The sequence below is a fragment of the Agelaius tricolor genome, unplaced genomic scaffold (genome assembly GCF_023055355.1).
Source record: "Agelaius tricolor isolate 1412-34295 unplaced genomic scaffold, bAgeTri1.0.p SCAF_88, whole genome shotgun sequence".
NCBI classification, from domain to species: Eukaryota; Metazoa; Chordata; class Aves; order Passeriformes; family Icteridae; genus Agelaius; species Agelaius tricolor.
In genome coordinates, this window is record NW_027269348.1 from 1 (window position 1) to 24,581 (window position 24,581).

The 24,581-nt window shown below is 62.3% G+C and overlaps 1 protein-coding gene and 1 long non-coding RNA gene across 5 annotated transcripts; one reads left to right on the forward strand and one right to left on the reverse strand.

Moving 5' to 3' along the window:
• Positions 1–2,336: 2,336 nt before the first annotated feature.
• LOC139585705 (adhesion G protein-coupled receptor L1-like) lies at positions 2,337–18,724 on the reverse strand. Of its 3 annotated transcripts, XM_071418557.1 has the most exons (5): positions 17,677–17,768; positions 16,518–16,672; positions 12,319–12,532; positions 10,058–10,167; positions 2,337–2,621 (listed from the first exon to the last, which is right to left on the reverse strand). In XM_071418557.1, exons 1-5 carry the CDS (start codon positions 17,706–17,708, stop codon positions 2,575–2,577), a joined length of 558 nt encoding a protein of 185 aa, XP_071274658.1. In that variant the 5' UTR covers positions 17,709–17,768; the 3' UTR covers positions 2,337–2,574. The 3 variants fall into 3 exon arrangements, with proteins under 3 accessions (XP_071274658.1, XP_071274659.1, XP_071274657.1); XM_071418558.1 differs by lacking the exons at positions 2,337–2,621; positions 17,677–17,768 and adding an exon at positions 18,588–18,724 and having other exon boundaries at positions 7,207–10,167; XM_071418556.1 differs by lacking the exon at positions 2,337–2,621 and having other exon boundaries at positions 7,207–10,167; positions 17,677–17,770.
• Positions 18,725–22,686: 3,962 nt separating this feature from the next.
• On the forward strand, positions 22,687–24,329 carry LOC139585721 (uncharacterized). Of its 2 annotated transcripts, none has more exons than XR_011677223.1 (3): positions 22,687–22,965; positions 23,092–23,392; positions 23,762–24,329. It is a non-coding gene; the product is annotated as an uncharacterized lncRNA (long non-coding RNA). The 2 variants fall into 2 exon arrangements; XR_011677222.1 differs by having other exon boundaries at positions 22,688–22,987.
• Positions 24,330–24,581: the final 252 nt, after the last annotated feature.

Consider the following 24,581-nt stretch of genomic DNA (forward strand, 5'->3'; position numbering starts at 1 on the left):
GGGGGCTCGGGGGGGTCCCCCCCGGTGCGGGAGGGGGGGGTTTGGGGGGACCCCCCCGGTTTTGGGGTGCTGGGGGGGGTTTGGGGGGGTCGCGCGTGGTCCCGGTGTCGGCGGCGGCGCTGCAGAGAGGCTGGGGGAGAGAAACGGGGGGGTTAGAGCTGCGGGAGAGAAGGGGGGACACGGGGGGACACGGGGGGACACGGGGGGACACGGGGGGGGGGGGCACGGGGGGGACCCCCAGAGCAGAGACCCCCCCCAAAACCCAAACCCAACCCCGCCCCCGCCCCGCCCCCACAGGGTCTCTGCGCCGGGGGGGGGATGGGGGGGATGGGGCCCCCCTGGGGGCGGGGCCAGGCCGGGACCCCCGGGGGACACCGCGGTCCCCCCGCCCCCCCCCCAGTGCCACACCCACAAAAGGGACCCCGGGCTGGGGGTCCCGCCCCTTCAGCCTGGCCACGCCCCCCTCAGCCTGGCCCCGCCCCCCCGCCCGGGGCGCGGCACGAGGGGGAGGGGCCGGGACAGACACGCGTGTGCGGGGCGGCACAGGTGAGCACAGGTGTGACACAGTTGTGAGCACAGGTGTGAGCACAGGCGTGACACAGGTGTGAGCACAGGTGTGCAAAGCTGAGCACAGCTGTGCACACAGGTGTGAGCACAGGTGTGAGCCCAGGTGTGCAAAGCTGAGCACAGGTGTGAGCACAGGTGTGAGCACAGGTGTGAGCACAGGTGTGCAAAGCTGAGCACAGATATGAGCACAGGTGTGCATAGGTGTGAGTGTACAGGTGTGAGCACACAGGTGAGTGCACAGGTGTGAGCACAGGTGTTACACAGGTGTGAGCACAGGTGTGCAAAGTGGAGCACAGAAATGCACAGGTGTGAGAGCACAGGTGTGAGCACAGGTGTGCACAGGTGTGAGCACACAGGGTGTGAGCGCACAGGTGTGAGCACAAGTGTGCTTAGATGAGCACAGGTGTGTTCATGTGTGCACACACCCCCCGCCGTTCTAGGGGTGCACACACCTGTGCAGTTACACACACCTGTGTGAGCCCATTTGCATGTGCATGGGGGCACGTGTTCACCTGGCCGTGCGTTTGCATGAGGGGTTGGTTTGCATGAGGGGTTGTGGGGATGTGTGCACAGGTGGGAGCACAGGTGGGAGCACAGGTGGGAGCACAGGTGGGAGCACAGGTGTGCGCAGGTGTGTTCAGGCAGCAGCACATTTGCACGCTCAGGTGTGGCTGCTCAGGTGTGGCTGCTCAGGTGTGCGAGAGCTGCCACACCTGCATCATTCTGTATTCACACCTGTGGCCGTTAGCTGTGTGTGCTCACAGGTGTGTGTCCCTGTCACACCTGCCCAAGTGTTTGTGCTCACACAGGTGTGTGTCCCTGTCACACCTGCCCAGGTGTGTGTCCCTGTCACACCTGCCCGAGTGTTTGTGCTCACACAGGTGTGTGTCCCTGTCACACCTGCCCAGGTGTGTGTCCCTGTCACACCTGTCCACATGTGTCATTGTTACACCTGCCCAGGTGTGTGTCCCTGTCACACCTTCCCGAGTGTTCGTGCTCACACAGGTGTGTGTCCCTGTCACACCTGCCCAGGTGCGTGCGCTGCCCCACCTGTGCCCTGTCGCACACGCGTGTGCAGGGGGGCGCGGGGGCTGCGTGTGCAGGGGGCACACTGGACGTGCAGCTGGATCCAGGTGTGCATGGGCACCTGTGAGCGACAGCCCCAGGTGTGCCCAGCCCCAGGTGTGCTCAGGTGTGCCCAGCCCCAGGTGTGCCCAGCCCCAGGTGTGCTCAGGTGTGCCCAGCCCCAGGTGTGCACAGCCCCAGGTGTGCTCAGGTGTGCACAGCTCAGGTGTGCCCGGGTGTGCACAGCCCCAGGTGTGCACAAGGACTGGGAGCACACAGGCCCCAGGTGTGCCCATGGATCCAGGTGTGCACAAGGCACAGGTGTTCACAGGTGTTCACAGGTGTGCCCAGGTGTGTCCAGGTGTGCACAGCCTGGATATGCACAAGGATCCAGGTGTGCACATCCCAGGTGTGCACAGGGATCCAGGTGAGCCCATCCAGGTGTGCACAAGGATCCAGATGTGCCCATCCAGGTGTGCTCATGGATCCAGGTGAGCCCATCCAGGTGTGCACATGGATCAAGGTGTGCCCATGGATCCAGGTGTGTCCAGGTGTGCACACGGATCCAGGTGTGCCCATGGATCCAGGTGTGTCCAGGTGTGCACACGGATCAAGGTGAGCCCATCCAGGTGTGCCCATGGATCCAGGTGTGCCCAGGTGTGCCCATCCAGGTGTGCCCGTGGATCCAGGTGTGCCCATGAATCCAGGTGTGCCCATCCAGGTGTGCCCGTGGATCCAGGTGAGCCCATCCAGGTGTGCCCATGGATCCAGGTGTGCCCAGGTGTGCACACGGATCCAGGTGTGCCCATCCAGGTGTGTCCAGGTGTGCCCATGGATCCAGGGTGTGTCCAGGTGTGCTGGCCCGGCCGTGCCGCAGCCCCCGCCTGCCCCGGAGGTTTTTGGGGTTTTGGGGGGTCCCCGGGAGGGTGGGGGAGGGGAGACTCACAGGCTCGGGGGGGCCCCGCGGTCCGGGGGGGCTGGGCCGGGCCCTGCGGGAGGAGGAGGAGGAGAGAGACACGTTAGGCCCCGCCCCCCGCTCCGGCACCTGTGGGAAGAAGCCGCGGCCCCGCCCCCGGCCCCGCCCCCGCCTGCCCGCAAGCCCCGCCCCTCCCCGGCCACGCCCTCCCCGGTCACCGCCCCGCCCTCCCCCTCCTTCCCGCACGGACGGACAGACGGACACGGGGGCGGCGCCCTGGCTGTGACCCCTGAGTGACCCCTGAGTGACCCCGAACTGACCCTGAGTGACCTCGAACAGACCCCTGAGTGACCTTGGCTGACCCAAACTGACCCTGAGTGACCCCTGAGTGACCCCAATCTGACCCTCAGTGACCCCGACTGAGCCCCGAATGATCCCCATGGCTGCACCCTGACCCCAAACTGACCCTGAATTGACCTCTGAGTGACCCTGAATTGACCTCTGAGTGACCCCTGAGTGACCCTGACCTGACCCCTCCGGTGACCTCGATCTGACCCGGAGTGACCCTGACCTGACCCCAACTGACCCATGAGTGACCTGAACTGACCCAAACTGGCCCCAAGTGACCCAAACGACCCAGAGTGACACTGAACTGACCCCTGAGTGACCTTGGCTGACCCCAACTGATCCTGATTGTCCCAAACTGACCCCAAACTGACCCAAACTGACCCCAATTGACCCCAGCTGACCCCAACCGACCTCAGCTGACCCTGAGTGACCTTTACTGACCCCAGCACTGCCCCGGCCCCCCCGAGCTGCCCCCTGGGATTATTTTGGGGTTTATTTTGGGGTTATTTTTGGGGTTTACTTTTAGGGTTTATTTTAGGGGTTATTTTGGGGGGTTATTTCTGGTTATTTTTGGGGGGGGCTCTTTGATTTGTGAGCCAGGGGGACTGGGGGGGTCCCAGGGCTGCCCCTTCCCCCGACTTAGGGGGTGACCTGAGGGGGGAGGGGCCCCCCCAAACTCTGGGGGTCCCCGTGGGGGGGTGGGGACACCTCGGGGGGGTCCCGCAGGTTTGGGGGTCCCCAGGGTCCCTCAAGGGGAGTCCCAGGGGGTCCTGGGGGGGCTCAGGGAACATTGGGGGGTCCCGGGGACCCCCGAGGGGACACGGGGGGTCTGGGGGCCCCCCCAATTTAATGAGAGTTAATGAGAGTTAATTAAGGGGGGGTGGCACTGACCCCCCCCCCCCCCATGGTGTTGGGACCTGGGGGGGGGAGGGGAAACAAGGAGGGGGTGGGGGGGGGAGGGGAAAGGGGGGGAGGGGGAAAAGGGGGATGGGGGAGGGGAGGATTTGGGGGTTCGGGATCAGGGGATGGGGAGGGGGGGCTGGAGGAATTTGGGGGGGCCCGGGGGGGGGGGGGGGGGGGAGGGGGTCAGGATTTGGGGTGGGGGTCATCGGGGGAGGGGTCAGGATTTGGGGTCACTCTGGAGGATTTTGGGGTGCGGGCGGGGGGAAGGGATTTGGGGGGGGATTTTGGGGTGCAGGAACACGGGGGGGCAGGGGGGGTCTGGGATGGGTTTGGGGGTTCAGGGGTGGGGGGGGCTGGGATGGGTTTGGGGGGTGCGGGAAGTTTTAGGGGTCTCTGGGGGGTCGGGAGGGTTCGGGGGGGCCGGAGCGGGGGGGTCCGTGTTACCTTTTTGTTCCACTTCTATTTTTAGCACCGGAAGAAAAGGCGGGAGAGAGCGGGGGGAGGGGCGGGGGGGCGGGAGGGGGTGCGGGGGGGGGGGGGAGGGGGAGGGCAGGGGGGGAGGGGCGGGGTCACACGGGCGGGGGAGGGGAGGGAGGGGAGGGGGAGGGGCGAGAGAGGAGACAAAGAGAAAAGAGATTAAACGGCTCCGGCCCCCCCAGCCCGGGGGGACCCCGAAAGCCCCGGGAGCCCCAGACCCTGCGGGGGGAGGGGCGGCGGCACCCGCGGGGACACCGGGACGGACACATGGACACGGGATGGACACACGGACAGACGGACACACGGACAGATGGACACATGGACACGGGATGGACACAGGGACACACGGACACACGGACACATGGACACACGGACACAGGATGGACACACGGACACATGGACAGATGGACAGACGGACAGACAGACACACGGACACAGGATGGACACACGGACAGACGGACGGACAGACAGATAGACGGACAGATGACACACGGACACGGGATGGACACAGGGACACACGGACACACGGACAGATGGACAGACGGACACACGGACACGGGATGGACACACGGACACACGGACAGATGGACAGATGGACAGACGGACACACGGACACAGGATGGACACACAGACACAGGTTGGACACACGGACACACGGACAGATGGACAGATGGACACACGGACATGGGATGGACACACGGACACACGGACAGATGGACAGACGGACACTGGATGGACACACGGACACACGGACACACGGACAGATGGACAGACGGACACTGGATGGACCCATGGACACACGGACACACGGACACACGGACAGATGGACACACGGACACGGGATGGACACATGGACACACGGACACACGGACACACGGACAGACGGACACACAGACACATGGACAGACGGACACAGGACGGACAGATGGACACACGGACAGATGGACACACAGACACATGGACAGACGGACAGATGGACACACGGACAGATGGACACATGGACACAGGACAGGCACACAGACACGGGATGGACACACGGACACCAGATGGACAGATGGGATGGACACGGGATGGACACACAGACAGATGGACATTGGGCCAAACACAGGGATGGACACATGGACATGGGATGGACATGAGATGGACACAGGGATGGACAGAGGGACATGGGATGGACAAACAGACACAGGATGGACACATGGAGATGGGGATGGGCAGGGGGACAAGGGGGACATAGAAAGATGGACAGATGGACAGAGGGACACAGGGACAGAGGGCAGAGACAGAAAAGATGGACACACGGCAGGAGGGACTGACAGTCAGAGGGGTGGAAGGACAGATGGACATCAGGCTGGGCAGGAGGACGGACAGAGGGATGACAAGGAGCTGGACAGAGGGACAGAGGGACGGACAGGGGGATGGGGGTGGATGGATGAACAGATGGGAATGATGGACAGAGGGACAGACGGACAGAAACGGGGAAGAGTCCGATGCGGGAGGAGGATGGACAGAGGGAGCCATGGAGGGACAGACAGACATGGACAGGGGGAATGGGGACGGCTTGGGTGGGGGAAGATGGACAGAGGTGATGGATGGACAGACGGACACAGGGACAGATGGACACATGGATAGACGGACACGGGGACAGACAGACACAGGGACAGACACAGGGACAGACAGACACGGGGACAGATGGACACGGGGACAGGCACAGGGGCAGACGGACACGGGGACAGCTGGACACAGGGACAGACACGGACAGACGGACAGACGGACAGACAGACGGGGTGCAGGGCTCCCCTCCCCCGCTCTCCTGAGCCCCCCCTCCCCTCCCCCCCCACCCTGGAGAGAGAGACGGCGATGGGGGAGGGGCGGCGGGGGGGAGGGGCTCCGGCGGGGGGGCGGGGCAACGGCGGCCCCTCGGCCCCGCCCCCGGCGTCACCTGCAAAGGAAAGAGGCGGCCCCGCCCCTCCCCCACCCCCGAACCGCCCCCACCCCCCCACGGCACCGGCACCGGCACCGGCAGGGACCGCGCGTGAGGGTGAGTGTGAGTGTGAGTGTGAGTGTGCCCTGAGTGTGAGTGTGTGAGTGTGAGTGTGTGAGTGTGAGTGTGAGTGTGCCCTGAGTGTGAGTGTGTGAGTGTGAGTGTGCCCTGAGTGTGAGTGTGCCCTGAGTGTGTGAGTGAGTGTGAGTGTGTGTGTGAGTGTGAGAGTGTGCCCTGAGTGTGTGAGCGTGAGCGTGAGCGTGTGTGTGTGAGTGTGAGTGTGAGTGTGAGAGTGAGAGTGAGAGTGAGTGTGAGTGTGCCCTGAGTGTGAGTGTGTGAGTGTGAGAGTGAGTGTGAGTGTGCCCCTGAGTGTGAGTGTGTGTGTGAGAGTGAGTGTGAGTGTGTGTGAGAGTGAGTGTGACAGTGTGAGTGTGACTGCGGCTGTGCCCTGTGAGAGTGTGTGAGTGTGAGAGTGTGAGGGAGTGTGAGTGTGCCCTGAGTCTGAGTGTGTGTGCGAGTGTGCCGTGTGAGTTGAGTGTGAGTGTGTGTGAGTGTGCGTGTGTGTGAGTGTGAGTGTGCGTGTGTGTGAGTGTGAGTGTGAGAGTGTGTGTGAGTGAGAGTGTGAGTGTGAGTGTGACAGTGTGAGTATGACTGTGGCTGTGCCCTGTGAGAGTGTGAGTGTGAATGTGTGAGGGAGTGTGAGTGTGCCCTGAGTGTGAGTGTGTGTGTGAGTGTGAGTGTGCCTGAGTGTGAGAGTGTGTGTGTGTGCCCTGAGTGTGAGTGTGCAAGTGTGAGTGTGCCCTGAGTGTGAGTGTGAGTGTCAGTGTCAGTGTGCAAGAGTGTGACTGTGCCCTGTGAGTGTGAGTGTGAGTGTGCCCTGAGTGTGAGTGTGAGAGTGTGAGCTCTGAGTGTGCCCTGAGTGTGATCAATGGGTGCCCAGTGTGTAATTAGCATGTGTTTAATGAGTAATTAGCGTGTGTTAATGTGTCCCAGGTGTTTCCCAGCTCTGTCCAGCTGTGCCTAGCTGTGCCCAGCTGTGTCCCAGGTGTGTCCCAGCTGTCCCCAGCTGTGTCCCAGGTGTGTTCCAGGTGTGCCCAGGTGTTTCCCAGCTGTGTCCCAGCTGTGTTCCAGGTGTGCCCAGGTGTTTCCCAGCTGTGTCCCAGCTGTGCCCAGCTGTGTCCCAGGTGTTTCCCAGCTGTGTCCCAGCTGTGCCCGCCACTCTTTGCTCTCACACCAGGTGTGTGTTTATTGTGCCCAGGTGTGTGCTTGGCGTGTCCTCAGCCTGCCCAGGTGAGTTTAACCCAATGCACCAGGTGTGCATTGAGCGTGCAAGGTGTGCACTTAGCGTGTCCTTAGCATGCACAGGTGTGTTCAGAGGGCTCTCAGGTGTGCTCAGTGTGTGCTGAGCGTGCCCAGGTGTGTCCAGGAGTTGATCGTGTCCTTGGCACTCCCTCAGTGTGTTCAGGGACCCTCGGCCCGCGCCAGGTGTGTCCTTGGCATGTGCAGGTGTGAGCTGGGCGTGCCCTGAGCGTGCCCAGGTGTGTTCAACCCACGCCAGGTGTGCATTTAGCACACACATCACACGCTCAGGTGTTCATCGTGTCCTTAGCATGTCCAGGTGTGTTTACCTGTCCAGCTGTGTTTATTTATCCAGATGTGTTTACCTGCCCAGCTGTGTTCACCTGTCCAGCTGTGTTTAACCATCTCAGGTGTATTTACCTGTCCAGCTGTGTTTATTTATCCAGCTGTGTTCACCTGCCCAGCTGTGTTCACCTGTCCAGCTGTGTTTAACCATCTCAGGTGTATTTACCTGTCCAGCTGTGTTTATTTATCCAGATGTGTTTATTTCTCCAGCTGTGTTTACCTGCCCAGGTGAGGGCTGAGCTCCCGCACTCCCAGGGCTGGCCCCAGGTGTGGTTGTGCTGTGTTTCTTCTGTGGTTTTGGTGTGTTCTTTGCATGGTTTTGCGTGTTTTTGGTGTCGCTTTGCCGAGGTTTTTGCGTGTTCCTGCCATGGTTTTTGCATGGTTTTACCATGTTTTTGCCATGGTTTTCATGTATTCCTGCCCTGTTCCTGCCATGTTTTTGCTGTGGCTTTGCCATGACTTTCATGTGGGTTTTGAGTGATTTTGGTGTGTTTTTCACGTGGTCCTGCCGTGTTTTTTGAGTGTTTTTTGTGTGGTTTTGCTGTCGTTTTTGCATGTTCCTGCTGTGCTCCTGCTGTGGTTTTTGTGTGGTTTTGCTGTGCTGTTCACATGATCTTGCCCCTTTCCTGCCCTGTTTTTGCCATGATTTTTGCATGGTTTTGGCCATGTTCCTGCCGTGCTTTTGCATGGTTTTGGCCATGTTTTCGGTGTGGTTTTGCTGTGTTTTTTTGCCATGGTTTTTGGCCATGTTTTTGGCCATGTTTTTGCCTTGTCCCTGCCCTGTCCCTGCCGTGTTCCTGCCATGTTTTTGCTGTGTTTTTCGCGTGTTCCTGCCCTTTTCCTGCCACGTTCCTACCATGTTTTTGCCATGGTTTTCATGTGGTTTTTGCATGTTTCTGGTGTGTTTTTGCTGTGTCCCCGCCATGTTTTTTGTGCGGTTTTGGCCGTGTTTTCGCCCTGTTCCTGCTGTGTTTTTGCCGTGTTTTTTGCATGGTTTTGGCCATGTTTTTGCCATGTCTCTGCCATGTTCCTGCCGTGGTTTTGCCATGTTTTTTTGCGTGTTTTTTGCCATGTTTTTGGTGTGTTTGTGCCGTGTCCGTGCCGTGTCCCTGTGCCCGTGCCGTGTCCCAGGGCCGGTGCCGTGTCCGGCCCTCTCCGGCCGTTCCCTCGGGCGGCTCCGGCGGCGGCTGCAAAGCAAAACTGGGGGAGGGGCCGGGGGGGTTTGGGGGTCCCGCGACGGCGCCTGGGGAGAGACGGGGTCACCCCAACCCCCCCCGGGACCCCTGGTCACACAGAGCCCCCCTGGGGTTGGGGGTGACGGCGCCCACGCCGGGATGGACACGGGGGGGTCACAGCCCGGCCTGGGGGGACAAACGCGACACGGGGGGACCCCAGGGGGGCACGACCCCCCTCCCCCCACACCTGGGGGCTCCCTGAGACCCCCTCAATCCCACCCCACCCCCCAAAGGTGCCTGGGTGCCCCCAGGGCTGGGGGTTGGGGGTCCTGGGGGGCTGCAGGGTCCCTGTGGGGTCCCTTGGGTGCTGTGGGGTCAGACATGGAGGCACTGTGGGGTCTCTGTGGGGTCCCTTGGGTGCTGTGGGGTGGGACATGGGGGCACTGTGGGGTCCCCATGGGGCTCCATGGGTGCTGTGGGGCAGGACATGGGGGCACTGTGGGGTCTCTGTGGGGTCCCTTGGGTGCTGTGGGGCAGAACTCCCCAGGTGCACCTCTGGGTGCTGTGGGGCTGGGGGGGGTGCTGTGGGGCAGAGCTGTGGGGCAGAGCTGTGGGGCGGGGTTATGGGGTAGAGCTGTGGGGTGGGGTTATGGGGCAGCAATCCCTGTGGGGGACGGACAGCACCTCCAGGTACTTGTAGGTGCCAGGACTGGGGGTGCTGTGGGGCAGGACAGCGCAGAGCTGTGGGGCAGGGCTAAGGGGCAGAGCTGTGGGGCAGGACGGGATCTATGGGGCAGGATGTGGGGTCACTCACTGTAGGGCACGCGGTCACACTGCACCTCCAGGTGTTTGTAGGGCTGGAACAGGGGTGGCTCTGGGGTGCTGTGGGGCCGGGCTATGGGGCAGGATGGGATCTGTGGGGCAGGATGGGATCTGTGGGGCAGGATCTATGGGGCAGGGCTGTGGGGCAGCACTCACTGTAGGGCACGCAGTCGTACTGCACCTCCAGGTATTTGTAGGTGCCCGGGCAGGGGTCGGGGAAGGCGTCGGAGCCGGCGACCACCACGCACTGAGTGCGGTTATTGCACCTGGGGACACGGGGGGACACGTCAGGGACACGGCAGGGACACGGCAGGGACATGGCAGGGACATGGCAGGGACACGTCAGGGACACGGCAGGGACAGGGGACATGGGTACACGGGGACATATCAGGGACACAAGGACATGGGTACACAGGGGGACACGGCAGGGACACATCAGGGACAGGGCAGGGACAGGGGGACATGGGGACACAGCAGGGACATGGTGACGTCACAGCAGGGACAGGGCAGGGACATGGGGGGGACATGGTGGGGACATGGAGGGACACGGGATAGCAGGAACACAGGGACACATCAGGGACATAGGGACATGTCACAGACACAGGGGGACACATCAGGGACACAGGGGACACAAGGGGACAGCACAGGGGGACATCAGGGGACACAGGGACACAGGACATGAGGAGACATGGGGGACACAGGACACAAAGGGACACAGAGACATTGGGGGACACATGGGGTCAGCAGGGACACAGGGGGACAGGGGACCTGAGGGGACATGGGGACAGCAGGGACATGGGGACACAGAGGACATGGGGACAGGGGACAGACAGCAGGACAGTGGGGACACACAGGACATGGGACATGGGACCAGGGACACAGGGGACAGTGGGGACATGGGGACATGGGGACAGTGGGGACATGGGGCAGGGCAAAGGTGTGGCCTGCCCCATGTCCCTGTGGTGGGGGGGACGCCGTGGGGACACAGGGACATCCTCAAGCTGTGCCACCCCTGTGCTGTCCCCAAGCTGCACCCAGGGCCACCCACCCCACCTGTCCCTCAGTGTCCCCATGTCCCCCCTGTGCCACCTCCACGCTTCAACTGTCCCCAGGTGTCCCCACGTCCTGCCTGGCCCCAGGTCCCCTCCACATCACCATGGGGCCATGTCCCCATGTGTCCCCAAGTCCCCAGCACGTCCCTGCTCCCCCATGTCCCACCCTCATGTGTGCCTGTCCCCATGTCCCCAGGCTGTCCCCAGGCTGTCCCCAAGGTGTCCCCAGGCTGTCCCCAAGGTGTCCCCAGCCTTCCACACGTCCCCATGTCCCCTGCACGTCCCTGTGTCACCCCCATGTCCCCTCTGTGCCATCCTGTGCAGGGCCAGGGCCAGGACCCCAGTGCTCCACAGTGTCCCCATGTCCCACCCCTGTCCCCATGTCCCACCCCTGTCCGTGTGTCCCCACAATGTCCCCATCCCCCTGCACACCCCTGTCCCCATGTCCCCTACCTGTCCCTCTTTCCCCATGTCCCCAGGCCCATTGCTGGTTCCTGTCACCTGCCTGTCCCCATGTCCCCAACCTCCTACACCTTCCCAATGTCCCCCAATGTCCCCAACCTCCTACACCTTCCCAATGTCCCCCAATGTCCCCAATGTCCCCAATACTCCCAATGTCCCAGTGTCCCCCAATGTCCCAATGCCCCCAGTGTCCCCAGTGTCCCCATGTCACCTCTGGGCCATGATGGGCTGGGCCTGGGGCAGGTGACACTGCACATTTGCCATCTGCCCTGGGTCCTTAATGTCCCCATGTCCCCCCATTGTCCCCAATGTTCCCAACGCCCCCAATGTCCCCCAATGCCCCCAGTGTCCCCAGTGTCCCAAATACCCCAAATGTCCCCAAATGCCCCCAGTATCTCCTGTGTCCCCAATACCCTCAATGCCCTTCAATGTCTCCAATGTCCCCAGTGTCCCCACTGCTCCCAATGTCCCCACTATCCCCAGTGTCCCCAGTGCCCCTGTGTCATCTCTGGGCCATGATGGGCTGGGCCAGAGGCAGGTGACACTGCACATTCACCATCTGCCTGGGGTACCTGATGTCCCCATGTTCCCCCATTGTCCCCAATGTTCCCAATGTCCCCAGTGTCCCTAATGCCCCCAAATGTCCTCAATGTCTCAAATGCCCTCAATGTCCCCAATGTCCCCAGTGTCCCCACCATCCTCAGTGTCCCCAGTGTCCCCATGTCACCTCTGGGCCATGATGGGCTGGGCCTGGGGCAGGTGACACTGCACATTCGCCATCTGCCCTGGGTCCATGATGTCCCCATGTTCCCACATTGTCCCCAATGCCCCCAATGTTCCCAACACCCCCAATGTCCCCAATGCCCCCAAATGCCCTCAGTGTCCCCAGTGTCCCCGTGTCACCTCTGGGCCATGATGGGCTGGGCCTGGGGCAGGTAGCACTGCACATTCGCCATCTGCCCGGGGTCGGCGTCGCAGATTTTGTCGTCGGTCCGGCCGTAGTTGGCGTCGGCCACCAGGACGACGTCGCTGCCGGGGCAGCGCAGCTCCAGCGGGTACCCCTCACACGCCAGCTCCCGGCGCGCCAGCCCGAACGGGAGAGCCCCCCGGATCAGCCCTGCAACCCCAACACGGGGTCAGGGAGCCCCAAACACCCGGGGTACCCCAAACATCCAACCCCACTGTGCCAGCCCGAAGGGAGAGCCCCCCGGATCAGCCCTGCAACCCCAAATGGGGTCAGGGAACCCCAAATAACTCAGGAACCCCAAATGGGGTCCCTCATCCCCACCTCTGTGCCTCGCTCAGCCCTTGGGGCACAGGGACCACCTGGGCCCCAAACCCCAAATCAGGGGCCCTGGGCACCCCCCAGCCCTGCAGCCCCCAGGCCCAAATCCCAAACACCTGGGATCCCCAAATCCCAAACACCTGGGACCCCAATCCCAAACACCTGGGATCCCCCAATCCCAAACACCTGGATCTCTGATCCCAATACCTGGGACCCCAAACACCTGGGACCCCAAGCCCAAACACCTGGATCCCTGATCCCAAATACCTGGGACCCCACCCCCTGGCAATGGGAATTCCCAATCCTGGACACCCAGGTCCCCCCTAACCTGGACACTGGGAGACCCCAAATCCCTGACACCAGGGACTCCAATGGATGTTTGGGTTCCCCAAAACTCTGGGTCTCCATTCCCTGACATCGGGTACCCCCCAATCCCAAACACCTGGGACCCCAAATCCGTGGTACCTGAGACCTCGGATGGGCGTTTGGGTCCCCAAAAAATTCAGCGTCCCCCTCAAGCCTCAACACCTGGATCCCCCAATCCCAAACACCTGGGATCCCCCAAACACCTGGATCCCCCAATCCCAAACACCTGGGCCCCAAACCCCAAACACCTGGGATCCCCCAAATCCTGGACACCTGGCATGTTTGGGTTGCCCAAAATCCAGAAACCCCCCAATCCTGATGCCTGGGACCCCAAAATCCAGGGTCTCCCAATCCCTGGCAATGGGGACCCCAAATTCCAAACACCTGGGACCCCCCAAAGCCCCGGGTCCCCCCAATCCTGAATTCCCATTCCCGGATTCTGGGACACCCCAAGAGCCGGGCCCAGCTCGGGGCTGTTGTGCCGGCCTTGCACACTCACTGCACACCCCTTACACAGCCCTTACACACCATTTACACAGCCCTTACACACCATTTACACTGCCCTTACACACCATTTACACTGCCCTTGCACACTCACTGCACACCATTTACACACCCCTTACACAGCCCTTGCACACCCTTTACATACCCCTTGCACAGCCCTTACATGTCCTTTACACATCCCTTACACAGTCACTGCACACTCCTTACTCTCCCCTTTCACTCCCCTTTCACACTCACTGCACACCCCTTACACACCCTTTACACACTCCTTGCACACGCTTTACACACCCTTTACATATCTGGAGTATTGTAGAGCCCTTGCACACTCTTTACACACCCCTTACACAGCCCTTGCACAATCCCTGCACACCCTTTGCACAAACATTCACAACCCTCGCACCCCCAGGCACCTCCGGGCTGTGACACAGCCCTTGCACACCCCTTACACTGCCCTTACACGGCCCTTGCACACCCCTTACACACTCCTATACACCGCTGGGATGTTGCACAGCCCTTACACACCTCTTACACGCCCCTTACACACCCCTGGGCACCCCTGAGGTGTTGTATGGACACGCGCCTTACACACCCCTTACACACCTGCGGTATTGCACAGCCCTTACACACCCCTTACACACCCATTGCACACCCCTTACACACCCCTGGGCACCCCTGAGGTGTTGTATGGACACGCGCCTTACACACCCCTTACACACCTGTGGTATTGCACACCCCTTACACACCCCTTACACACCCCTGAAGTGTTGTATGGACACACTCCTTACGCACTCCTTACACACCCATTACAGATTCACTGCACACCCCTTACACACCCCTTACACACACCCTGTGCACTCCTGGGCACCTCCGGGGTGTTGTAGAGACACAACCCTTACACACTCCTCACACACCCCTTACACACCCATTATACACCCCTTGCACCGCTGGAGTGTTGTGCAGCCCTTACACACTCCTTACACACCACTTACACACCCCTGGGCATCTCTGGGCTGTCGCACAGGCCTTGCACGCCCCTGAGCAACATTGAGGTGTTGTATAATCCTTACACACCCCTTGCACACCCCTTGCACACCCCTCACACAGTCCTTACACACCTGGGGTGTTGCACAGCATTTACACAGCCCTTACACACCCACCCCTTGCACACCTGCGGTATTGTACACACCTTACACACCCCTTGCACACCCCTGAGCAACATTGAGGTGTTGTATAATCCTTACACACCCCTTACACACCTGGGGTATTGTACACCCATTACAAATGCCTTACACACCCCTTACACACCTGGGGTATTGTGTATAGCCCTTATACAACACTTGCACACCCCTTGCACACCCCTTACACACCTGGGGTTGTGATACACCCATTACACACCCATTACACCCCTAAGGTATTGCACACCCCTTACACTCCCCTTATACACCCCTCGTACGCCTGGAGTACTGTTACACTGATACACCCCTTACACACCCCTTACACACCCCTTACACAGCCCATACACACCCGTTACACTACTGGGGTATTGCACAGCCTTTATACAACATTTACACAGCATTTACACTCCCCTTACACACCTGGGGCGTTGTACACCCATTACACACCCCTTACACAGCCCTTGTACCCCTGGGGTATTGTAGAGCCCTTTCACACCCCTTACACAGCCCTTACTCACCCCTTACACCCCTGGAATGTTGTACACACCTTACACTCCCCTTACACTCCCCTTACACACCCCTTACTCACCCCTTACACCCCTGGAATGTTGTACACACCTTACACAGCCCTTACAAACCCCTTACACACCCCTTGTACACCTGGGGTATTGTAGAGCCCTTACACAGCACTTACACGCCTGGAGTATTGTGTATAGCCCTTATACAACACTTACACAGCCCTTACTCACCCCTTACACCCCTGGGGCATTGTACACCCATTTCACAGCCCTTACACAACCCTTACACATCCCTTACACCCCTGGGGTCTTGTTACACCCATTACACCCCCCTTACACCCCCCCTTACACACCCCTTGTACACCTGGGGTATTGTAGAGCCCTTACACAGCACTTACACACCCCTGGGGAGTTATACACGCCTTACACAGCCCTTACACACCTCTCACAAACTCCTCTCACAATTCGCACACCTGAGGTATTGTACACCCATTACACAGCCCTTACACAGCCCTTACACAGCCCTTACACACCTCTGGGCACCCCGGGGGTGTTGTACACCCCTTACACACCCTTTACACTCCCCTTACACACCCCTCGCACTCCTTACACTCCCCTTACACACCCCTCACACTCCCCTTACACTCCCCTTACACACCCCTTACACACCCCTTACACTCCCCATACACACCCCTCGCACTCCCCTTACACACCCCTTACACACCCCTCACACTCCCCTCACACACCCCTTACACTCCCCATACACACCCCACACACCCCTTACAGACCCTTTACATACCCTTACACACCCCTTACACTCCCCTTACGCACCCCTTACCCACCCCTCACACTCCCCTTACACTCCCTTACACACCCCTCACACACCCCTTACACTCCCCTCACTCTCCCCTTACACACCCTGTACACTCCCCTCACACTCCCCTCACACTCCCCTTACACTCCCCTTACACACCCCTCACACACCCCTTACAATCCCCATTCACACCCCTCACACTCCTCACACGCCCCTTACACACCCTGTACACTCCCCTTACACTCCCCTTACACACCCCTCACACTCCCCTTACACACCCCTTACACACCCCTCACACTCCCCTTACACTCCCCTTACACACCCCTCACACTCCCCTTACACACCCCTTCCACTCCCCTTACACCCCTGGGGTGCCACCCACCCCTCGGCCCCTCCTCAAGCCCCCCCTGTGTCCCCTCCCCCCTGTCCCGGTCCCTCACCGTGGCCCGAGGGGAGCAGCCCCAGCAGCAGCACCGGGACCAGAACCGGGACCAGAACCGGGACCAGAACCGGAACCGGGCCGGGCGTGGGGGAGGGGCGCGCCATGGCGGGGGAGGGGCGCGGGGACCCCCCAACCTCAGCGGGGGGATCCAAGCTGGGGAGAGAAAATGGGGAGGGGGTTAGAGAGGGGTTAATGGGGGGAATTAATGAGGGGGGATTAATGGGGGTAATTAATGAGGGGGGATTAATGGGGGAATTAATGAGAGAGGGGTTAATGGGGGAATTAATGAGGGGGGGGTTAATGGGGGGAATTAATGAGGGGGGGATTAATGTGGGATTAAATTAATGTGAGGGTAATTATTGAGTGGGGAAATAATGGGGGTGAATTAATAAGGGTTAGGGTTAAAGGGTTAAATTAATGGGGGGTTCATTTATGAGGGGGTGAATTAACGAGGGGGACTGAACTAATGGGGGAGGTTAAATTAATGGGGGAGTAAATTAATGAAGGGGGTTAAATAAATTGGGGGGTGAATGGGGGGGTGAATTAATGAGGGGGTGAATTAATGAGGGGGTGAATTAATGGGGGGGTTAAATGAATGGGGGTGTGAGTTAATGAGGGGGTGAATTAATGGGGGGGGAATTAATGAGGGGACGAATTAATAGGGGGGTGAATTAATGGGGGGGTGAATTAATGGGGGGAATTAATGCGGACATAAATTAATGAGGGGGTGAAATTAATGGGGGGTGAATTAATGGGGGCCTGAGTTAATGGGGGGGTGAATTAATGGGGGGCTGAGTTAATGGGGGGTGAGTTAATGGGGGGGGAGGGGGGACCGCGCTGTCCGGACACCCCCCCCCCCCCCCAATCTGCGCCCCCCCCTATTCGAGGGGAGCCGAGCCCCCCCCTCAAATTCCGCCCCCCCCCCCAAGGCGGGCGGGGCCGGGCGCCCGCCCCTCCCCCCCAAATCCGGGGGGGCCCTGACGTTCTGTCCGTGCCCCCCCCTCCCTGGACCATCTGCTCCCTCCAAATCCCGCCGGGATCGGAGCCCCCGCCCCAACCCGCGGCCCCGGGGGGGTCAAAGGCGATTATCGATTATCGATTATCGATTATCCGCCCCCGCCCCCCCCCCGGGACCGCCAGGGACCCCCCCCCCTCACCCCGCGCAGGGGCCGATGCGGCCGCGGTGCATTGTGGGAAGCTCAGCCCCGGGTTGCCAGGGGCGACGGCGCCGCGGTGCATTGTGGGAGAATCCCCCCATCACCCCCCCCTCCCCCCGGAATGATGGGGGGGGGCGCAGCGCCATCCCAGAATGCTCCGCGCGCGACATCGGCCCCCCCCCCCCCCCCCAAACCCCCCCAATTGCACCCCCCCCCCCCCTTGGGGAAACTGAGGCGGGGGCGGACCCCCCTCAGCCCCCCCCCAAAAAAATAAAAACCTGGGGGGTCCCCACCCCCCCTCCCCCCCCGCCTCAGATTCCCCGGGGTATGGGGGGGGGGGGCGGGGGGGGAGGAACAAACGCGTCCCCCCAGGAGGGTCCCAAATGAGGGGGGGTCGGGAGGGGCCGCACCCCCGTTTTAAGCGCCCCCCCCCTCAATTCCCGGCCCCCGCCCTGTTCCCCACCCCCCCCCCTTTATCCTCGGCCCCCGCCCTGCTCCCCCCCTCCCCAAATGTCACCCCCGGCCCCCCCGGGACATCGCTCGCCCCCCCTTTCCTCAGCCCCCCCCCCGCTTTTCCCAGCCCCCCCTCTTTCACGGCCCCTCCCCCGCACCTCGGGACCCCCCAGTTCCCACGACCCCCCCCCCATTTTCGCAGGACCCACCCCAGATTTACGCGACCCCCCCGGTTAAATCCCCCCCCATTCCAACCCCCCCATTTTAACGACGCCCCTTTCTCACCCCCTCCCCCATTTCCCAGCGCCCCCCCCGGCCCCTCCGCACCTGCGGGGGCGGCTCCCCCCGGCCCCCCCATCCCCTCCTCCCCCGGGGGCCGCTGCCCCAGACCCAAACGGCGCCCCTGGACCCCCCCCCGTGCCCCCCGGACCCCCCCGGACCCCCGGACCCCCCCGTACCTGCGGGTTCAGCTCCATGCGGCGATCGCGGCGCGACCCCCCCGCACCGCCCCGCGCCCGCGGGCTCCCCCCGCCGGCGGCCGCCGGAACTGCGGGACCCCCGCCCGCCCCTCCCGGCCCGACAGCGCCGCCCGCGGCCGCCGCCGGAACTGCAGCGCCCCCTCCCCGACTCTGCAGCGCCGCCCGCGGCCGCCGCCGGAACTGCAGCGACCCCTCCCCATCCTCCACCCCAACACCGCCCCCCGCGGCCGCCGCCGGAACTGCAGCGACCCCTCCCCCACCCCGACACCCCCCCCTCCCGGTCACCGCCGGAACTGCAGCGACCCCTCCCCCACCCCGGGACCGCCACTGTCCCCTCTTCGTCACCGCCCCTTTCCCTCCCCGCCCCGCCCCCTCTGCCCAGGGTCACGGTCGGGACTGGACTGCAGGGACCCCTCCCCCATCCCCATCCCGCTACCTCCCCCCGCGGCCAGTGCCGGGACTGCAGCGACCCCTCCCCCTCCTGGGCCAGCCTCTGTCCCCCCGTGGTCACCGCCCTGCCCCTCCCCCACCCCTCGCAGTCACCTCCCGGACCCTCCCCCTCCATCGCCCCCCCGCGGTCACTGCCGGAACTGCAGCGCTGCCGCTCGGGGGATGGGGGGCCTGAGGGGCGTTAATGAGGCGTATTAATGAGGGGCGTTAATGAGTGGCCGTTAATGAGTGGCCGTTAATGAGGGGCATTAATGAGGGATGCTAATGAGGGCAGGGTAAACGAATGCGGTAAATGGGCTTGATAAGGGAGGAGTGTTAATGAGCAGTACTGCTAATTAGGGGCGTTAATGAAGATGGGCGGGGCAGGAGTGAGCCAGAGCTTCAATGATGGGGGGGGTTAATGAGGGAGGGTGCTAATAAGGGGCATTAAGGTAGGTGTCAGTGGGGTGAGCTTTAGGGAGGAGTCTTAATAACGGGGAGCATTAATTGAAATGTTAATGAAGAAGCATTAATGAGGAAGGTTAATGAGCTGGGGGTTATGATGTGAGGCTCCTCAAGCCAATTAACAGGCAGGCCCGTCCCAGCTAATGAGTAATTAAGAGCAGCAGGAGCCCTGCTAATTGCTGTCATCAGCCATATATTAGCATATGCTAATGAGCTGGGGTAATGAAACTGGAGCTTGTTAGTTGTACAGGGATAGGAAAAGAGGGTGCATTAATTGACATGGAGGACAGAGCAGGGTTTATTGGGGAACTCATCAGTTTAATTAAGAGAGTTAATTAATGAGCTCTCGTGCAAGGCACGAGACAGGGAGTGCAAGCCCCGCCCCTGGCCCACCCAGCCCCGCCCCTCTTTGTCAGTCACGGATGCCCCGCCCCCTGAACAAACCCCGCCCATCACATGTCAATCCTGCTCGGCCCCGCCCCCTGCCCATAGCCCCGCCCCTCTGTGGGTTCGAGTTTAATGAACCGGTCAGGGCCGGGGCGATCTCCGGACTGACGGCACCTCTGACCAATGGGAAGCAGAGGGGGTGGGACTCGGGTCGCGTTCGCCAATGGGACGGCGGTGGGTGGGACTCGGGCTGCGCTGGCCAATGGGAAGCGGGGGCCGGGCGGCGCAGCCAATGAGCGGCAGGAGCGGGCAGTGGGCGGGGTCCGCGGGAGCACCGGGCCCGTGGGGGGAAAGGCTGCGGGAGCGAGAGAGAGGTGAGGGGGTACCGGGATATCGCGATAGACACCGCGATAAACAGCGAGATATCGGGATAGAGACCGCGATACACAGCGGGATGTACTCCGGAATAGCGGGATAGACAGCGGGATACCGGGATAGACACCGGGAGAGACACCGGGAGAGACACCGGGGTATCGGGAGAGCGGGTACCGGGAAAAGCCGAAGAGCAGAACTCCGGGATATCGGGACATCGGGGTAGCGGAGTGGAGGGAGCCGGGCGGGAGAGGGTGAGCGGGATACCGGGGCACCGGGGCTTGGGCACCGGGGGAGCCGGAGAGCGGTGAGCGGAGGGAACGGGACCGGGGGCCGGCAGGAAAACAGAGCGTGAGGGGAGACCGGGGACAGCGGGGGAGGGAGCGGAGGGACCGAGGGGGACCGTGGGGACGAGAGAGCGGTGAGCGGCGGGAACTGGCCGGGGAGCTCCGGACGCACCGGCACCGGGGGCCCCGTGCCCCGCTGGGCGAACCGGGGGATGCTGGGCCGGGCCTGCGGGGGGGGCGGGGAAGGGTCTGGGGTCCCCTAAGCGCTCCCGGGGGTGTCACCCCCTCCCCCAGTGGGCGGGGCCTGGGAGAGGGCGGGGAGAGGGGCGGGGCCTGGTTTTGGAGCGGGCGTTGCCATTGACAGGGGGCGTGGCTTTTGGGGCGTGGTCTGGGTGTGTAATAAGGCAAAAGGGGCGTGTCCCGTTAATGGGCGCGGCCTCGGAATGGGCGCGGCGCTGGCGTTGCCATAGCGACAGAGGGCGCGCGGGGTTGCCATGGGATCGGGCACGGCCCTTGGAAGGGGGCGTGGTCTTTTGCCATGGTGATGTGGGCGTGACTGAATAAAGAGGCGGTGCCAATGGGCCGTTGTCATGGTGATGGGGGCGTGGTTTGAGGAAAGGGGCGTGGCCCAGTAGGGCGTGGTCCCGGGGGAGGGAAGGGGGGGCGCTCCCGGTGCCCCCGGGATGGATTTGGGGGGGCCCGGGGGGCGTGGCCGGGCCAGGCCCGTCCCTCCCTCATTCCCGGGGGTTCAGGGACAAAGCCGGGGGCACGGGCGGTACCGGGACACCGGGGGGGGGACAGGAGGGGACAGCGATGTCCCCCGGGGGGCCCGGCTGGGGCTGGGACCCCCCGTTCCAGCTGTGGATGCAGGCGCTGCTCTGGGCGCTGCTTTTGGGGCGCCTCCTCCGCTACGGGCGGGGCCAGGCCCGGGGGGAGCCCCCCCGCGAGCAGCCCGGGCCGGGGGCGCCCCAAAACCGGGGAGGGACCCCCCAGAGTGAGCCCTGATTGGGGGGGGCAGAGGGACACCCCCAAGGTCCCGAGTGGTTTTTGGGGTCCCTCAGGGGGGTGCTCCTGCCTCAGTTTCCCCGATCGGGGACCCCCAGCGGGGTCACTGGTCCGACTGGGCCGTACTGGGAGGCCCCGGGGACAAAGTCTGAGCCCCCGGGGACAGCGGCCGGCGACAGCTCCGGACACGGTGAGGGGGGGCCGGGGCATGTGGGGTGGCCTCGGGCCCTTTTGGGTCCCCCTGTCCCCTCCCGTTCCTCTGGGTCCCTCTGGGGGTCCCCAGTCTGCTTTGGGGGGGGCTCTGTGTTTTGGGGTGTCCCATGTCCCCTGGAGCAGTTCCATGTCCCTTTGGGGTGTCCTCTGTCCATTTGGGGTGTCCCCTGTCCCCTTTAAGGAGCCCTGTCCCTTTTGGGGCATCCCCTGTCCCTTTCAGGTGTCCCCTGTCATCTTTGGGGTGTCTCCTGTCCCTTTCAGGTGTCCCCTGTCCCCTTTTGGGTGTCCCCTGTCCCCTTTCAGGTTTCCTCTGTCCCTTTTAGGATGTCTCCTGTCCATTTGGGGGATCCCCTGTCCCCTGTCCCCTTTTGGGTGTCCCCTGTCTCTTTGGGGGGGACAGGAGTCCCTTGTCCCCTTTGGAGTGTCCCCTGTCCCCTCTGGGGTGTCCCCTGTCCCCTCTGGGGTGTCCCCTCTTTAGGGTGTCCCCTGTCCCTTGAGGACACTCCCATGTCCCCCTGTCCCCTCGATGTCCCCAAGAACCCCGCTCCAGTGCTGTCCCTGTCCCTCCTGGTGGTTTGGGGTCCCCCCGGTGGTTTTGGGGTCCCCCCAGTCCCCAAAGCGGGGCCAGCTCGGGGCACGGGGTCCCTTGGCTGGGGACAGGGGATGAGGGGGACACAGGGATGGGGGACAGAGGGCAATGGGGACACAGGGACGGGGGAGAGAGGGGACACAGGGGACAGGGGGACACAGGGACAGGGTACACGGGGACAGGGGGACAGGGGGCAGGGACAGGGGACAATGGGGACACAGGGACAGAGGGGACACTTTGCCATGAGGGTGCTGGACAGGCAGAAGGTGACACAGGGGGACACATGGGGACATCAGGGACACACGGGGCAGGGTCACAGGGGGACAACCCCAGCACGGGAAGGTGACAGAGGAGGGGACTGGGAATGCAGGGGGGGTGAGGGGACACTGGTGACATCGGGTCTGGGGACATTGGTGTCCCCAGGGTGTCCTCAGGGGGGACACGTGTTGGTGTCGAGGGGACATTGCTGTCCCCAACACGGGGGGCTCTGGTGGCACCTCGGTGTCATCGCTGGGTGTCCCCAGGCACAGGGAGGGGACTGGGATGTCCCCAGGATGGTGGCAGTGTCCCCAGGGCTGTGACAGTGTACCTGTCCATAGGTGTCACACAGGTGTCACATAGGTGGCACACAGGTGTCACACAGGTGTCACACAGGTGTCCACAGATGTCCCCAAGTGTCACACAGGTGTCCCTGGGTGTCACTCACAGGTGTCCCTGTCCCCAGGTGTCCCCCCAGGTGTCCCCAGGTGTCACACAGGTGTCCACAGATGTCCCCAAGTGTCACACAGGTGTCCCCGGGTGTCACACAGGTGTCCGCAGATGTTCCCAGGTGTCCCCCAGGTGTCCCCAGGTGTCACACAGGTGTCCCCAGGTGTCACACAGGTGTCCCTGTCCCCCAAGTGTCACACAGGTGTCCCCAGGTGTCACACAGGTGTCCGCAGATGTCCCCAGGTGTCACACAGGTGTCCCTGTCCCCAGGTGCTGCAGCCAGAGCTGGGACCTTCCCCTTCCTCAGACACCTCTGGTGGCCCTCCAAGGTGTGTCCCCAGGTGTCCCCAGGTGTCCCCACACCCCCCAGGATGGTCCCCAGGGCCATCCCTGTCCCCCCAGTGTGTCACCCCCCCCCCACCCGCCTGTCCCCAGGTGTGTCCCTTGTCCCTCTGGGTGTCCCCAATGTGTCCCCTGCCCCCCCAGGGGGTCCCCAAAGTGTCCCTTGTCCCCCTTGGGGTGTCCCCAGGGGGTCCTGGCTGTTCCTTGGGGACTTTTGGGGAATCCCTGGGGGGGGTTTTGGGGTCCCTGAGGAGTTTTGGGGTCTATGGGGATTTGGGAACTCTGGGGGTTTTTGGGGTTCCTAGGGGGAATTTGGGGGAGGTTTTGGGGGATTTTGAGGCTTTTTCTGCCCCCAGATCGTGCTGAGGTTCAAGGACCTGCCAGGACCTGACCCCAGAGCATGGGGGGGCACCCCAAATGCACAGCTGGACCCCAAATGCACAGCTGGACCCCAAAACTGCACAGCTGGACCCCAAAATGAACACCTGGATCCCAAAATGTACACCTGGACCCCAAAACTGCACAGCTGGACCTCAAAATGCACACCTGGACCCAAAAAATGTACAGCTGGACCCCAAAATCCTATAAAGCACCCCATAAAGCCTGAACCCCAAAACATGGAGATGCCTGAAATACCCCTGAACCCCAGGGGCTTTGGGGGGGTCCTGGGACTGGGATCCCCGGTTTTGGGGTGTCCCTGGGTGATGTTTGGGGGTCCCAGGGCTGTGACCCCGCTTTCGGGGTTTTGGGGTGTCCCAGGGCAGTTACTCCCCTCTTTTAACCCCCCCCAGATGGAAGTCCCCCCCCTTTGTCCCCAGATGGGGGTCCCCAAAACCGGGGAGGGTTCCCAAAAGCCCCTGAGGGGGGCTCAAGCCCCCAAGGCTTCGTTGTAAACGGGTTTGGGACAAATCAATAAAGTTTGGGAGAAAAATCGGGTTTGGAAATTTTGGGGTGCTCCCAGAGTGGGGGTTCCTATGAGTCTGGGGGGGACCCCGCGGGTTTGGGGTGTCCTTGACTTTGGGGGGCCCTGGAATTGAGGTGACCTGTGGGTTTGAGGTGACCCTATGGTTTCAGGGGGGTTCCATGGGTTTGGGGGGCTCCATGGGTCGGAGGTGACCCCATGGGATCGTGGTGACCCCATTGGTTTGGGGGGGCTGCATGGGTTTGGGGGGGCTC

Coding starts and splice junctions, on each gene's coding strand:
- LOC139585705 (XM_071418556.1), bottom strand. CDS start 17,708: ATGCACCGCGGCCGCATCGGCCCCTGCGCGGG. Junction 12,533..16,517: donor GCTGCTCCCCTCGGGCCACG/GTGAGGGACCGG, acceptor TTGGGGTTGCAG/GGCTGATCCGGGGGGCTCTC. Junction 10,168..12,318: donor CAGCCCATCATGGCCCAGAG/GTGACACGGGGA, acceptor CCGTGTCCCCAG/GTGCAATAACCGCACTCAGT.